The sequence below is a fragment of the Centruroides sculpturatus genome, unplaced genomic scaffold (genome assembly GCF_000671375.1).
Source record: "Centruroides sculpturatus isolate CEXI.00-Female unplaced genomic scaffold, Cexi_2.0 scaffold520, whole genome shotgun sequence".
Classification (NCBI taxonomy): domain Eukaryota; kingdom Metazoa; phylum Arthropoda; class Arachnida; order Scorpiones; family Buthidae; genus Centruroides; species Centruroides sculpturatus.
In genome coordinates this window covers 1-17,530 of record NW_019385076.1, presented here as the reverse complement: position 1 = coordinate 17,530, position 17,530 = coordinate 1, and the positions used below count along the sequence as shown (strand labels likewise).

Sequence of the window (17,530 nt, the reverse complement as noted above, 5' to 3'; positions counted from 1 at the left end):
TCGTATTTTAATTCGTAAAAACGACATTTTAATAAGAAATCTTAATAAAGTAAATTTTAAAGTTTTTATTTAACTGAATTATGTTAATGAAATATTAATTTCGTTTTCTTCCGTCGCGGAAGTTTTGAACAGCGTTTTTTCGAGTTCAAAATTCAAATAGTTTGCTCTTGTTTTGTCACGTGTAAACTGAAGTAAGATTTAATTTTATTAGAATTTTGTTATTTAATTAAATATTATAATTATTTTCCGTTACGCAATAATTATATTTATTCTTTGGTTACTTTTCAGAATAAGTACGAAAAATTAGCATCACTGCTTGGTGAAGAATATGGTAAAAGTTACCTTTAGATACTTTGGTTTATGTGTATAAACGCCTATAGACACGTGTCTTAAAAGTAACTTCTACCATAAAATTTATTTAATTTAAAAATAACGTTTCTCATTTCTTGAGTGTCCATTAACAACAATAAGATTCAAAATTACTACTTTAACCAAAAATACTATAAAATCTATGGGGTGACCGGGGTAATGCGAGTCATCTCTTGGTATGGACGCAGCTCCGGACGAGACAGTCGAGACCTGTTCTGAACCGTGGACTGTGCCCTGTGGGAGTAAAATTGATTCTGCTGGGTGAAAAGTGAATTCTGGAGGTTGAAGATGCAGTCCGATTATAATAGTGTTACTAAACTATATCTTGTTTATGTTATTGGGCATGTAGTAAAATTGGTTTCTTTATGTCGTGCTTAGTGTCGGTTTCCGATAATCTTTTGAGGACTTGCTGTACTTGTAAATGCTAATTAGAAGTAATTTGCCCTACTTTTTTGTATAAATTTAAATTCTGTCTGTGTTCTGGACATCTTCCATTTTTACTGAAGTTTTTCAACTTAGGTCACATTCTAGGATAGGGGTGTTGTGTCTAAAGTGGTACATTGTGAGAAATTATCTGGCATATAACATATCACACAATTTTGTTTAGTTTTTACTGTTAAAATTTAATTTATCTGATTTCAGTTTTATATTTTGTTCAGTATATCATCATTCTTTTCTCAATCAGCTTCTTTATATTTATTCTAATTAAACCATATTCACTTCATTTCCTTAAAAATCATTATTGTAAATCTAATACTTTGGTGCACATAAATATTTTTAAAGATTATTGTGCTTACTATATGACAGTGGACTCAAAAAGGTTTGCTATCCCTGTTCTAAAGCTTATCAATGGACAGTGAATAAATCTCACATATGTCCACCATAATGAAAATGTGGCTGCTTCTTTACATTATAATGTTATTTTGTAATACATTTAATGTGCCTGAACTGAACTTTTCAGTTAGTGGGCCACAAATGTTTGTATGTACGTACCATATATATAAAAAGTATGTCTTTTTCTAATTCAAGTGATTTGTAGGCTATGTTTATGGGCTGAATCAATTTGTGCTGCAGGTCTGTTTTGACTTGGGGATCCTATTTGGACATCACTGATGAAATGGATTGTGTTACACTTTTTATGCATTAAATAAATACAGATCCTCATTTTCAATTATGTCATTTGATATTTGTGGAAGTTTGAATTTATTGTTGCTTATCTTGATGTTATCCTTATTACATCTCATAATTGTCTGGTAAATATTGGCATGAATATTCTTGGAGAGAAAAATGATTGAATATTTCTTTATGTTCTATCACATATTTAATATATTTTAGGTTCATACACTTGGTGAAACATAAATAGTTATTGTTTTCTCTCTCAGTCTTATACTACATTCACACACAATCCACGACTCACTTCAATCTCGATTTACCTACAATCTGGATTGTGACTGTCGCTAGTCGAACGTCGTGTTGTTCGCACAGGCAGTCCGCTCGAGAAGAACCTGGCTATTACACGCGATTGTAAAACTGACGTAACTACGCGGTAAGTCACAAACACCAACAAACAAAATGGAAGTTTTTGTTAGAAATAAATACTTTTTCTTGCTGTACATCTAATAATAGACAGATGTCGTCGTCTCTCCAGATGTCTTTTTTATTTCTCTGTCAATAGCCCAACACGTGTTCCGCAGCCATCTTGTATTTTCTCACGCGCATGGGATTGTGGGATCTCTCTTATGACTGGATTTAGTTTTGAGAACTCTCTCCAGTCGATCACAATTGAACCTCGTTTCAGTCGAGATTGAAACGGTTGAGAGCGTTTGCACCACGGAACACTCTCCGACCTTAGTCACAATCTAGATCGAAATGCTTGGTGCAAACGGGGTATTAGGAGTGTAATTGAAATTGTGTTAATGTATATGGATTTCAGAGAAATAGAAACTGCCAATAGTGCATTGTTTTTTAATCTGTGAATGATTTATTTACTGATGAACAATTAGAATAAACTTCTCTGTAGATAGAATATAAATTAAATGAAAATGTTTTACTGTTGTCAGATATACTCATAAATAATTGGTCATTGAAATGAACCAGAAAGAAAATGAGAATATTTGGAATTGTTTATTTTTTCAGCTGTTATATATAACAGAGAGAAAGTGTAGAAATTGGTAAAAAAATGATCCCCTCCCCAAGATTTTTACATTTTTGGACTCAGGACCTTGAAACATTAAGAAATGCAAAGAAATTTGGGGATTTTTTCTGTATGTATAAATGTTTGTGTGTGGAAGACATAATTTTGTTCACCCACTTTGAAGCTTAATAGCTCCTGCGTATTTTGTTGAAATTTCTGAAATTTTGCAGGGAGGTTTGTGAATTAGGTGATTGATGATGATAAATTTTGGTGGTTAAAGGTTGAGGGATGGAGTTTGTCATATCTCAAATGGGGGGGACAGACTTAATGATTTTACTCATTACTAGCATTTACAATTTTTTTTTTTTATAAAACTCATCTCTACCCTCAAAATTAAGATTTTTGCCATTTTATAATAATTAATAATATGGAAAGTTTTTAAATAAAATATCATAACAGATGGCGGCACCACAATTTAAAATTGTTTTGCCGAGAAAGTTATGCAACTTGTTGCTGGATTTTTTTTTATTAATGGCAAATTTTTTTAGATCATATAATGTCATTAATTAATGGAAAATAAAACACAATGTTGAATTTATTTGCTGAATTGCAAACTATTTATAGATTTGTTTTCATTACATTTTATGAGAACAGACTGAAATATATTTAAAACTGTATGAATTAACATAAGTAATTGGTTTTAGCTATACAATAAGGTCTTGTTTTATGCTAGGCTGTGTGTCAATATGTAAAACAAAATTCTCTCACAAATTTATGATTCATCCCAATTTCTCTCAGATGATTGCACTTATGCAACCATTTACAATTAACAGAAAATTGTTTAAATGCATTTTAAATATTGTGTATATTCAATGTTTTTAAATATACAGAACAAAATTTTATTATACCATATCATGTACACTACTAGACAAAAATACATGCAATCCAAAGTATTCACCACAGTGAGTAGCATTTGGTACTTTTCATGTTCAGAATGTTAAATCAGATTGAGTAGTATTAGAAGTGGGGTAATTTAACCATTCATTACCTGCAAACTATGAATCTGTGTATAAGGATCCCACATAAAACAAAATCCTACTGTAACGTTTTCAAATAGTTGATGGTGTAATATTAGAGATGATAATCAATATCAACATATTGGTATATCAAAATGTTTCCAATATATCAGAATTGGTTTGTTCTACATTTGAGAGTTGTTATTCAATAATCACTATCAAAAAATAGGAAGGGTGGGAGAGATTGGAATATAGGTTTGTAAAATGAACTGATTCTGATATTCCAATATACAATATCAAAAGCACTCAGCAACTAAATAAAGAGAAACAAAACACCTTTTTTGCCGAGAACTAAACATAATTGTAAACAACAAACGTTTTCAGCCTAATTATTAGGCCATCTTCAGGTTGAAAACTAAAATGGAACGTAAATGTTCCATGAATATTCCATGAAATGTTCCATGATATCGTATATTTCAGCAGGTATGTGGATGACATTCTGATCTTATGGAAGAATAATAGGAGGGTGCATGAATTTATGAGTAGAATTAATGATAACAATGATGGGCTTAAATTGAGATTAGAACAAAAGAGTTCCATGAATGTGCACTTCTTGGACATTAATATCCGGTTTATGAAAGGACATTTGTCCACAAGTGTTTATATTAAACCTACACACACACCATTATATATACCATCCCAGTCTATGGATCCGTATCAGTATAAGATGGCAGCCTTCTGAGCGTTAATAAGGAGAGCTTATTTATATTGTGACCGAATCGCTGACAGAGAGGAGGAGATTGATAGAGTATTGCAGGTGGCCCGGACCCTGGGTTACAGAAAAAGTGTAATTGTCGGAATGCTTAAGAAGTATGAAAGGGGCATAGTAAAAAGAACTTTAAGAAATGTTCCTACTAGGCTCACGAAATTTACTTATAATAGTAGTATGAATAGTGTTATGAAGGAAATTGCTAGACGAAAGGAATCAAGAATGGTATTAAGAAGAGCCCCTAATTTGTATAAGATCTTGAGAAACGATAAGGATAATATCAGAGCGGAGGAGAGAGCAGGGGTGTATAAGATTCCTTATGAAAACTTACAACTGGACATTAAAAAAGATGCGTCACCACCAGAAACTTGGGAGTAAGGCTCAAAGAACATAGATATGCCATAAGAAAAGCGTCTAATTCAACGGTTTTGTCCCAAATGGCGCAAACACTAGGATCTGAGGTAAAATGGGACGAGGCAACAATCATCAAACCTGTCTTCCCCAACTCTAGCAATGACGGCAGAAAAAATAGAAATATACAGAAGTAAGATAAGAAAGAGAAGGCTGTTTAAATGCGAGGGATTCCGAGAGCCTACCTTCGGCATGGAAATATTTGGTTAAGAAATTTACTACAAACTTTGACCAGAATTAATACATTGAAGTTTTATGTTATTTTTGTTTTATTGTTTTATTTTAATTTTTAAATATTCTTCCGTTATTTTATCTCTTGTAAAATTTTTGATTTAAATTTTTATGTTCTATTCATGGAACATTTACGTTCCATTTTAGTTTTCAACCTGAAGATGGCCTATTAATTAGGCTGAAAACGTTTGTTGTTTAAAATTATGTTTATTTCTCGGCAAAAAAGGTGTTTTGTTTCTCTTTATTCCAATATACAGTCGAGTCTGCATAAGTCGACATCCCAAGGGGAAGTGGAAATTGTCGAGTTATTCAATATGACGACTAAAACAAAGTTGAAAAAAAAAAAAAAAAAAACACAAAACTACATTTAGGAAAATACAGTAGTGTTTTATATAGTATGCAATGTATCTCTCTGATCATCCATCACTGGCACTAAAGTTGGTTTATTACTCCAAATACCTCAGCGATTTCCATCGCTTTTTGTTTCAGTATTAGTTCTGAAACAGGAAGATTTGATGAACGAATTTGCTTTAGCCAATGTACCAGAGCTCTTTGACATCTTTGTATGGCGACTTTCTCTAATGTTTTCGAGACAGCTGCGATGAAAACCTGACAAAAAGTTTCTTAATTTTTTTTTTCTTCAGAATTCCCACCAATGTTGTTTTTGGAAGGTTTTCTTGTTTTGCAAATTTGGCTTGAGAGGTTTTATTACATTCAAATTCAGACACAAGTTTGTATTTTTCCTTCAGCATAAGCGTTGTTAGGTTTCGGATACTCATTTGTGAAACATGTGCTACAAATTATGCATGAATGAAAGGTGAAAAAATGCAAAATTGAATTCTGCTGTGACATTGATATAGATTGTATATTTTCTTTTTGTTTATCTGTTGTTATTTTATATATAAAAATACATGTAAGGTACAGTGGGTGATCGGTTAACGAACAAATCGGATAACGAACACTTTTGCGAAAGATTTTTATGATCGGACAACGAACACTTCACTGAACAAACACAAGAAGCGACGTAAAATAACGAATACCGATTGGTCTTCCTTTGTCTTCAGGCAACAATTCGAAACTTTTCGGAGTGCAGAAGACGTCAACATCGACGTTCTACCCAGTATATACTGATCGGATAGTATTCCCCCGAACTTTGAAACTCTCTTTTGTAATTCCAGCCTTTTTTTTTTCTGACAGAAACAATTCTTTTACGTTTTCTTCTGAAAATGCGGATTTATGCCAATATCCGCTATTAAAGATCTTTTGAAGAAGTAGGAAGATGTCAGAACAACAGTCTTAAAATGGCATCCAAACCAAGTTGAGGTTAATAAGCCTAGGGATCTTACAATGCTATTAATTACTTCTGAAAAATCATGAATAAGACAGAAAAGTAATCGACATTGGATAGAATACAGAAAAAACATGACTAATAAAAATGCAAGAACGTGTATATATGTATTTTTATTATTAAATATGAATAAACATAGTAAAAAAGTATATACTTTTTTTATTTTTGGGGTCTCCGGAACGAATTAATCAAATTCCCATAGAAACCTATGGTAAATCGATAATCGGTTAACGAACAATTCGGATAGCGAACAAAGTCTTGGAACGGATTATGTTCATTAACCGATCACCCACTGTATTTTTATTAATATGTATATATTAATAAATAAGTTGACTCCCCTCTTGAAAAAAAATGAGTTTATGCCACACAGCTTACTGTGCATTTTTTCAGGAGGGGAGTCAACTTATCAGATGTCTAAATAAGTGTGGGACAGAAAAAGTATGTTGATTTATCCAATGGTGATGAGTTAAACGGTGTCCAGTAAACCAGTGTTTTTTATCATTAGTGCCTATGTAAGTTGGCTGGGACCACAGAAAACTGACTACTTAACTGGCGGTGTCTAGTTATACCTACGATGACTTATGCGGACTCAACTGTAATGAGAGTTGATCAAAAACTAATGTTACAAGGCTGATATTCCTGGAATTTCGTTTGTTATAGAGAAGTGTGTGGTAATTCCAATACATGTGGTTGGCAACTGTGCAGAGCTTCAGCCACTCGCCACCTATAGCGCCAGTTGTAGGTAAACATAAATGCCGACTTGTTTGGAAAACTGGTCTCATGAAGAAATCCGCTCAGTTATTCGATTTCTGTGGGCAAAACCTTGACACAATTGTGCAAAGCAATCAGGAGGAAACGGCAAGGACTTCTCACCGAGGGCCTCATCTTCCTTCGTGACAAAGCACAACCTCATACAGCCCAGAAAACCACTACGCTGTTGAAGCAGTTTCCTGGGACGACATTGACCACCCTCCCTACAGCTTGGATTTCGTTCCAAGTGACTTTCACCTGTTTCCTCACTTGAAGGAGAACCTAGCAGGAGGATGATTTGCTTTAGACGAGGAAGTGAAACACTTTGTGACAAGTTAGCTGAACACGCAAGGACAGAATTTTTTCAGGAGGAAATTTTCAAACTCATCACATGAAGTGACAAGTGCCTAAACCGATATGGAGACTATGTCGAAAAATAACCTAATGTATGTACTATCAGTTGGCTGTATTGATTGTATGAAATAAAATGTACACTTTTGTAGTGTAAAAAAATGCAACCTTACTTTTGATCATTCCTTGTATATCAGATTGGTATCAGTCATCATCTCCATTTAATACAAAAAATATCTTGAAAGTAGCTACCAAATTAAGGAAACCAAGTTTTACACAGCTGAATATATCCAAAATAATAATTTTGACAGACAAATTTTATTAATAATGTCATTTGTACTTTTGGTTTAATATTGTATCAGAATGAATTATATATAATAGTTGAATTTTAAATCATAAAATTTCATTCATTAACTTTTTAAACATTTCTTTTATAGGTTTAATTTACAGATGAATAACTTAAATGATTTTTCTATGAAATGGAGTTAAAAAGTTTGATAAGATTCATCAAAATCAAAGGTATCAATTTTGTTTTTCATTTAATAATTCTTATAACAGACAGAAAAGTTTTAATTGCAACATAATTTAATTTTAGAATAATAATAATAAAGTGTCTCTATATGGTAGAGTATATACAAACTGTATATTCAAACTGTTTTTAAAAAGTATGAAGTATAGAATAATTCATTCTGTAACATTGTAAATAGTAGCTCAGAGTTTTTTTCTGTTATGCACAAGAAATAATTTCCACTTTGTGAGTTGTCACTGGCTCCACCTGCACAGTTGCTGTGCATGAAATAATTAATCTATTTCAGTTATTCCAGTTATGATATTTTCAGTTTTTTTGAAATGATAAAATTTACTTCATATAATTTTATTTGAAATTATTATCACAATTTAAAAAATGCTCCTTATAGAATAATTATACTGTTTGTTTGACTATTATTCCTTTACTGTCATAATTTTATTTGAAATTTAAAACACAATTTAAAAAATGCTCCTTATAGAATAATTATACTGTTTGTTTGACTATTATTCCTTTACTGTCAGTATTTTTGTCTTATAGAAAACATTAATATTAATGATTTGTCAGTACACTATTTAAAAAAAAAGACAATAGAAACTATAATAAAAATACATATATGACGCTCTCGATCTTTATTTGTGTTTTAAATTCCAGAATAAGAAGTTTTACGTAATAATTCATAGATANATATCAGATATATTGAATATAATCAATCAATTTATATATAGAAATATCAATAATATTTCTACTTATATTTTTAAATTTACACAAACTTTACAAAAGTAAAGGGATAATATTCTATAGAATTCATGAAGAAATATAATTGTGATAAATCTGGATTGTGACATATCCAGAAAAAACATGTTTAATTTTTGATATCATCATCATCATCAGCTTCAGCTTATTCTACCATTTCAAATTATGGTGTAGCCTCGCCTCCCTTACATAATTGTCCATCATTTGTGCCCATGTTTGCCTTAGTTTGCTTCTCTCCACCATGTGCCTGCTTGTTTCCTTATGTCATAGTCCCATCTTAAGTATGGACGTCCTTTGGGTCTCTTGATTCCCTGTGGATACCACATTGTGATTCTCGTGGACCATCTGTTGTCAGTCCTCCTTGCCAGATGTTCTGCCCATTGCCATTTGAGAGATTTAATTCTGTGGATCACATGAGTTATCTGAGTTCTTTGCCTAATCCACTCTATTCTTTTGTGATCTCTCTTGGTTATTCCTAGCATGCATTGCTCCAAATGACTGTAATTCCTATTCAGTGCTGTCTAGAGAAATATTTATCAGTCCAAATGCAACTAAATCTAGTATTGTGACAGTTTAGGACATGCAGAAGTAATTTCCATTAAAAAGAATTAGCACTAAAACCTGTCACTACAATATTTTGGCATGAAACTAAATTGCAGTTTTCTTTGCATAAGCACACATGTCGCAGCCAAGTTCTATGTATAAAAATAGTCATAACAATTGAATATCATTCTTATTAACTATGGCAATCATTTTCCAGAATGATCATTTTTTTGTAAGACTTTTTATGAAAACAATGACAGTGCTGTGCTTCAGGAATTTCACTGCTGTAAGAATTTACATCTAGGACCATTGATTCCTCAAGCTCTCAGGAGAATAAACACTCAATTTAACTGAATGCCTGAGAATTCAGCCTGGCCAAGGATACAAAACTTATCATTTCATATGTCATTGATGATCTTAACATAGTCATTGCTGAACAGCTAATAATTAATGTCGTAGGTTCCAGTAGTGCACATGCAATGTTATGACAGTTATGGATTTCTACTATGGTACAGGGTGAAGGTATTGAGAAAGTTGGTACATTCTGCCATAATAAGCAGTTGTTTGCTAATACTGACAGGTGTAACCTGATTGATTTCTAAATATCCTTCTAGAAAATGTTAAGTACAAGTAATTTAATTACAGCAAGTGATTAATCACTGTGACATTGTCACAATGCCAGGCTGCAATTTTTAATTATATTTTAATTTAAAAATCATATGACTTCTGGTCTAGACCAGAAGTTCATGTATAGTTATATGCTCCAGCTCCTAAGCTTTCCATATCTGGTATCAATTCTCATCCATCTAACTCTGTTCTTGAGATTAACAAGAGACAATGATGGCAATCTATAGGTCTGGAATTTGAAAATTGCAGCCTAATCACTCCAGTACAGTAAATAAATTAGATATTGAAAGGACTTTTTGATAAATATAGCTTGTTCTTCTGTTTATATGTTAAAATATGTACATGCAAAAAAATTAACCTTCTTTAGTAACAAAATTTTAAATATAAAATTATATGATAAAATTTCAGTTAATGCTTTAATATCTTTTGTCATTTTATGCTCTAGTCTGTTTGGGTTGTTGTCCTTGTCAAACAACTATCTGATCTAAATTGAAATAAACAAACTATATTTTTTGGAAAATATACTTTAATTGCATTTAATTAAGAATTGTGACTCTCGAATTTGAAAACAAAATAATCTGTTAATTTTTTTATATATGACTATAAATTTTGTTGTTAAATCCAAAATCCTTTAAATCATTGTTAATATATCAACTATTGCTAATATACTAGAAACAGCAAATTTCATTGAAGTGTTTTTGATAAGAAATGTTTTTTTTAATTGCAAGATAATAACGAAATATATTTGAATTTGTGTATAATTAAGGTTAGTAAAAAATCTCTTATACTACTACATTCACAATTAGAAAATTCTTCATTAATTAATTACAATGGTTGAGAAATTACCTATCATATTTGACAAATAAGTTTTATTTATATAATAACAAAAATATTTTAGAAAAATAGCAGAAAATAGAATTATACTTGTGAAAACTAGGTTGGCCTCTTTATTCCTAGACTTATTACACCATCACTAGACACAAGATCAGCCTTACAAAATCAGTTTATTTTCCAAAAAAAAGTATGCATTTCAGACCTTAAGTCCCTCATCAGCTTTTTCTTTTACAAATATTTATGAAATTGATGAGGGACTTGAGGTCTGAAATGTATACTTTTTTGGGAAAATAAACTGATTTTCTAAGGTTGATCTTGTGTCCAGTGATGGTGTAATAAGTCTAGAAATAAAGAGGCCAACATAGTGCTCATAAGTATATACCAAGGCTAGACAAGAAGCATATTATAGAAAATAGAATTATAGAGGCCAATATTTTCATCAATTTATCAAAGATAAATAGAATAATGAATTTTATAGTCATATATGTGTTATTATACATATTTGAATCCATTTGGAAATCACATTTCGCTTATTAAAATGAAAGAAAATAACTTAAGATTTTAATTTATTGACTTATAAATTAATATTCATTTATAGATTAATATGTGGAAAGGAAAGCAAGTTGGTCGAAGACGCAGTATTGTACGAAGAATGAGTAGTTGGTTTCCAGTTATTTTACCGCCGAAAATATATGTTAAGGTAAGCATTTATTTTTTATTTGACTTATTACAATTTACAATAATTAATATACAGTAGAGCATCGTTTATCCGAAAGCGTTCAGTCACCAAATTTAAATTTCCACTAGTGCTGTGGCGCTGCAACCTTTGGCTATGTCTTGGGCTACTCCAATATTTTTTATGTTGGTGTGTGTGTCTTAGCTGGTAGCACTGGCACTTTTGTGTGGTGTTTTTCTGAGGACTGTGTCGGGACATGTGTCGTGCTGGATCGAACATTTTTGATACTAGATTAACTTCTAAAGTATAATTTTTTTGTTTTTATATTTTTCAATATATTTATTTTGTTTGTACAAAATAAAGAAATAATTTTTAATGATTCAATAGCTACGATTATTATTATAAAAATTTTTGTTAGGCTTAACATCGACAAAAATTCAACGCAAAGCAACACGCAACAGAGAAAAATTTCAACATGGGCTAGGTTAATATAATTTTTCGTACATAATTGGTTATCTGAACAACCCCAGTTCCCAATTGATTCAGATAAACGATGCTCTACTGTAATTTAATTTAATTTTTCATAAAAAAATAAATAGTGTTAATAATTTTAAAATACAGTCTTTTTCTTTATATTTGCCTTTTCCCCCATGTTTATATGTGGTTGGCATTTCCTTCTCTAATAAGTTTCCTCCATTTCTTCCTAACAAGGGTATCTTCTCTCTTAAGTTCTCTCTGATTCAAGTCTTCCTCTGCCTTATCTTTCCAATGCAGCCTTGGTCTTCCTCTCTTCCTCCTCCTTTCACTATCAGTTTTCCGACCCTCTTTCCAACATAATCTTCACTAATTCTCTCTATGTAGCCAAACCACCTCAACCTGCATTCTTGCATCTTCCTGTTCAAGGGACCTACATTAACAGAACTTCTGATAAACTCATTCCTTATTCTATCCTTCCTTGACACTCCACACATCCATCTCAACATTCTCATCTCTGCCATGTCCATCTTTCTTTCTTGGGCTTTTGTGGTTGCCCATGTCTCAGTCCCAAGCAACATTGGAGGTATAACAACCAATTTGTACAATTTTACCTTACAGTTTGCAACTAACTTTCTTGTCACATAACACACTGCTCAATTTCTTCCAGTTTAACCATCCACATTGAATTCTATATTGCACTTCTGAGTTCAATCCTTCTCTATCTCAATGAAGGCCCCTAGATACTTAAAACTCGGAACCACAGGAAGCGGCACATTTTGGTTTTAATAGTACACTTGTCCCTGCCATTCAGAGTCATATAAGCTGTTTTAGTTCTGCTAATTCTCATGCCCCTTTCCTCCACTCTTCCAGTTTCTTCTCAGCCTTGGTTTGGGAAGGTTCACACAGCCCAATATCATCTGCAAACAGCGTACTCCATGGAGCACCACACTTAATGTCACAAACCAACATATCCATTATCAGGTCGAACAGATAAGGGCTAAGGGCCGATCCCTGATGTAAACCATTAACAGAGAATCCTTCTGCTACTCTTAATTTGAGTCTCCACTCCCTTTACATTTCTTTGACAAGTTTAACATATTAAAAATAATAAATTCTAAAAAAACTTTTTTAAAATTCCGTAAGAATAAGCAAGTTAAAATTCACTCTTTTGTATCCAATTTCGAAAGAATTAAAAACAGAGATGAACTTGAAACTTATTAATTATTTCTTACTTTATTTTTCATTTTTTCTTTTTCTCCATATATATTTCGCTTGTTAGCCTCATCAGTGGATATCACAATTTACATTGCCAATACTTTTATATTCTATTAAGCTATCCCAGCATGCATCAACACATGCCAGTATTTAAATTAATAGTATTTACATTTGGAAAAAAGACATTTTTGGTTTCATTCAGTGGTTCTCTTCAGGTAAAATAACATTTTAACTATAATTCTATCATGTTATTTCACCTGAAAAGAGCCTCTGAATGAAGTCAAAAACATTTGTGGTGAAACTAAATGTGCTGGAAGTTATGTGGTAAGCATCAGTTAGTATATAAAGTTTCAGCTACTGTAATACTTCAAATTACAGTAGAGCATCGATTATCCGACCCCCGATTAACCGTCACATCGGTTATCCGACCATTCTAGTTGGCAAATTTCAAATGTCCGCTAGTGATGTGGCACTACAATATTTGGCTATGTCTTGGCTACTTTAATATTATTTTTGTTAAATTTTTGCGTGTTTTAGCTGGCAATACTGGCTCGACCATTGAAGGGAGGCCAGTATTTAAACGAGACTTAATTTTCTAATTGAGTGATTGTTTGTTTTGTGAGCAATAAAATAATTTAAAAATAATTTTTAACAATACAATAGCAACGATTATTATTTTTTTAAAGAATTTGTTAGGCTTAACATCGATGAAAATTCAACGCAAAGTTGGTTAATAGCAATATACTAATATACTAATTACATGGGATATACTAATATACTATACTAATAATGTATTTTTTTCATTCTTTTCGGTTATCCGATTTTTCAGTTATCTGACCAACCTGAGTCCCCAATTGAGTTGGATAATTGATGCGCTACTGTATATATTTTAATGTATCCTTTTAATGTTAGTTAATGAAACCAGAATTTTTTCTAACTGTAGTCCTATTTACTTACTCTGCTTAAATGTTATCAGTTACTTATATCAGTAGAGGAGAATCCCAAAGTTATTACATTAAGTGGAGTTGACTATAAATTGTAATTTATTATATCTAATCTCATAATAAAACTATTGTTCTTTGCTGTTTATTTTTGTCTTTATCTTGTATATACAAAAGTAAACTGTATGTTTATAATATTTATTGTAAACCCCAATGTAATTAAAAATTTTTTTTTTTTTTTTTATAGGTCAATGTAATTAAAAATTCTTCAGATAAATTGGAAAAACTTTCCTGTTTAAATTCCTCATTATCAAAATTGCATGATGGACTAAATATTATTACAACATTACTTGACAACAAAACTGCAGATAATTATGTATATTGGAGGTAAGATATAATTTCATTTAATTATTTAAATATGACTTAACAAAATTCTTTTTATGATTATTTTTCTCAAAAAATAGTGTTTAAAGCATAACATTTCTTAAATAATTGATTTTGATTTAGAAGCATGTATTATATTTATAACAGAAATAAATTTAATTCTTTTAAATCAATAAGAATAATACAAAAGTTTTTTATTGATATTGATCTAGATCAGTGGTTCTGAAAGTTATTGATCTGTAGACCACTTAAACTGAGTCATAGATAGACCACCATTCACTTCTTATCCTGTAAATATTACCTTAGATATTGATAGATTGTGTGCCAAAATATTTTGTGTATCTGGTATCCTAACATAAAAGATATGTGATACGTGATATGATCTTTTCTCTGGCCAAATAGCATAAAATTGCAGTTTGGAAAAAAGATTAGATCAGTTTGTTGACCATCTGGTATATATTCATGGTTCATATGATCTAGATAACAAGGAGTGCATAATTTTATTACTCAATAAAAACACTTAATTATTTTAAACAATAGAAACTTTGAGATTTATTTTGAACAGATTTATAAAAAAAAATAGAATGAATTTAATTTAATACTCTGAAAATTTATGATGATGATTTTTTATTTGATTCTTTCCCTTACATCAATGTTGAACTGAATTAATATAATGTAATCTGAGTAAGAATTCTAAACATTGCTAACAACATATATCATTTAATTTGATAATTATTCATCTTCAATTATCTAATGCTGTTGATAGCTTGTTTTTTTTCCTTCTTTTTCTTCTTTCTACAGTTTTTCCTTGCAAATGGAAGTGCAACTAATGATTGTTATGAAACAGTTTATAACAGTTATAGCTATATTTCCTGAACTCTTAGTATGCCAATAGTGACAATCACAATTAAATTTAATGCATAAATCAGTCTTGACATTTGAAGGGATTGGTGCAATAAGTCACTAAGCCATACATAGTTACTTTTGAGATATGAACATTTTAAAGTTTAAAAACATTCATAATTCCAAATATTAGGATTAAATGCTGAAATTGCTTTTATTGTGAAGATTTTGGTATTATGTTGCATTTAGATAATTTTAGAAATATTTTTACAATGTAAAATACCTGAATTATACACATATTTTGATAACCAGAGGTATCTTTGCACCATGTAGTGTGGCAGTGTTTGCAAAAGTTTATGAATGAGTGATAGACAGAAATTTGTTTTGCATAAGTATACGTTATAATTTAACAATGATTTGAATATTAAGACACTATTTACAGTTTCATTTCTTAATTTTAATAATAGGATTAGAGAACACAGTTCATTTTTGCCAAGCACTAACCATCATCATCAAGTCCATCCACATTTTGAGGTTGATGTTCCTCATCTGTAAGATCTTGACTAACTGGATTCCTGCAAAAAGCATGATGTGCTGGTGGAATCCATTCCAGAAGTGACATTAAATCTGCAAATTTTTGACCTTCTGTAGGAACTTGTGAAGAGTATTTTGGTTGTAAGTTACAAATTGAAATTTGTGAATGAGGGCAGTCTCATTTCTTGAGAGTGCATTGTGTGAATGATGACAATTCATGGTGATAAGTGGAGCCAACTTATAGAGTGTCTGGTACCACTGAGTCAATCAGAAAGACAGAGGCACTTGAAAACTGGAGTTGTTTTGAATCTGATATAGTTTTCTTGGGAATCAAATTAATCAGTGTATTAGAGTTTTTAAAATCAAACAGCTGCATCATTGTTACTCTGAATTTCTTTTTTGTATTATCATTTAAGATAGCATTTGACCAGTCTTCGGTCACATACACAGAAGAGCAGTATCTCTGAGAATACAACTCTATGCGACTGAAATCTCAGTCACAACGAAGTTGTGTATGTCTTACAACTGGAAAGTGATGATAGATCTGTATAAACTTACCCAAATGCACTGGTGCAAGGTAGAGAGAAATTAGGATTCAGTTTTATTTTGCCCTTTGCAGTTATCATTGAAAACATGAAGTTCCTGAGACTGTATTGTTTTGTGTTAAGTATTTCAATAGGCAACTCACAATTTCAAAAGAACCACATTTAGCAATACTTTCATTTCACAAAAACGTGCCCAATGTCTATTCCACAATTAGGTGTTCTACAGTTGTAACTCTATAGTTCAGCAGCAGGCTCTAGGATTAATTTTTGAGCTGGCAATGCTTGTTGAAGGCCAACAGTAATAACATGGTAGTTTTCAGGATGGGATTAAGCTAGTTGTAAAAGATGCAATTTTTCCTGGACTGCACATGCTTTCGTTAGATGTAATGAATTCAAGTTCCTTTACAAGAGCTGCTTGACTTGATGTCTTTGCATTGTCAATTTTAATGCTTGTGTAATCATAGAAAGAACAAGTGTCTGATTTAGGTATCTTAAATCCTATGCAAAATTCTTCAGTGAATAAACATCAAAATCTGACAGAACTTATCTTCTCTGCTTGGTTAATCTTACACCAGGCTATATATTTTGTTTAATACAAAGAATTGATTGTTTAATCACAATCCAAATATAGTGGTACCTCCGTATACGACTGCTTTAGAATACGTCCTGTTTGGACGAAACAAATTTTGTTTGGTATATGACTTAATTCAATTATACGCGCCATCTATGAACAAGTAGCACTATCAGTGTATTAGACCAGACTAGACGTTCGTGGTGCCATGGTTTATAACTTTGTTAAATTTCTTCTGATTTTAATTTGTAAGTAAAATTTTATTATTTTTATTAATCATGAATTGCAAAAAGGCAAAGGAAAAGCAACAGAAAACTAAAAAAATGACTAGAATCTCAATGGAACTGAAAAAACAGATTATTGAGAAATATGAAGGTGGCAGGTGGCACGCGTGTTCAAGATTTAACTGTTGCATACGTATTCTGAAAACAATGATATCGACAATGAAAAATAAAGACATTATTAAATCTGCTAACATTGCGATAGGGGTTAAATCAATTTTTAAACAAAGATCGAAGACATTAGATCATGTGAGAAATTGCTTTCGCTTTGGATAACTGAAAAATGGTGTGTTGGCGACAGCATATCGGAAGCAATTATTTGCAAGAAAGCTAAAAAGATACATGCTGATCCCATGAAAAATCAAGCAGGAACTAGCCAGGAAAGCGAGGTGTTTAAA

At 31.5% G+C, this 17,530-nt stretch overlaps 1 protein-coding gene across 2 annotated transcripts; it reads left to right on the top strand.

The window, feature by feature from the left end:
* Window positions 1-88: 88 nt before the first annotated feature.
* Window positions 89-16,991, top strand: LOC111634300. Of its 2 annotated transcripts, none has more exons than XM_023379037.1 (5): window positions 89-191; window positions 7,817-7,898; window positions 11,264-11,365; window positions 14,222-14,361; window positions 15,669-16,991. In XM_023379037.1, exons 3-5 carry the CDS (start codon window positions 11,270-11,272, stop codon window positions 15,754-15,756), a joined length of 324 nt encoding a protein of 107 aa, XP_023234805.1. In that variant the 5' UTR covers window positions 89-191; window positions 7,817-7,898; window positions 11,264-11,269; the 3' UTR covers window positions 15,757-16,991. The 2 variants fall into 2 exon arrangements, with proteins under 2 accessions (XP_023234805.1, XP_023234806.1); XM_023379038.1 differs by lacking the exon at window positions 89-191 and adding an exon at window positions 297-331.
* The last annotated feature ends 539 nt before the right edge of the window (window positions 16,992-17,530 follow it).

What these genes read in the sequence shown, in the direction of transcription:
- LOC111634300 (XM_023379037.1), top strand. Translation starts at nt 11,270, where the DNA reads ATGTGGAAAGGAAAGCAAGTTGGTCGAAGACGCAGTATTGTACGAAGA. An exon ending in CGCCGAAAATATATGTTAAG is followed by an intron (nt 11,366 to 14,221) that starts GTAAGCATTTAT and finishes TTTTTTTTATAG; the next exon opens with GTCAATGTAATTAAAAATTC. An exon ending in GATAATTATGTATATTGGAG is followed by an intron (nt 14,362 to 15,668) that starts GTAAGATATAAT and finishes TTTTAATAATAG; the next exon opens with GATTAGAGAACACAGTTCAT.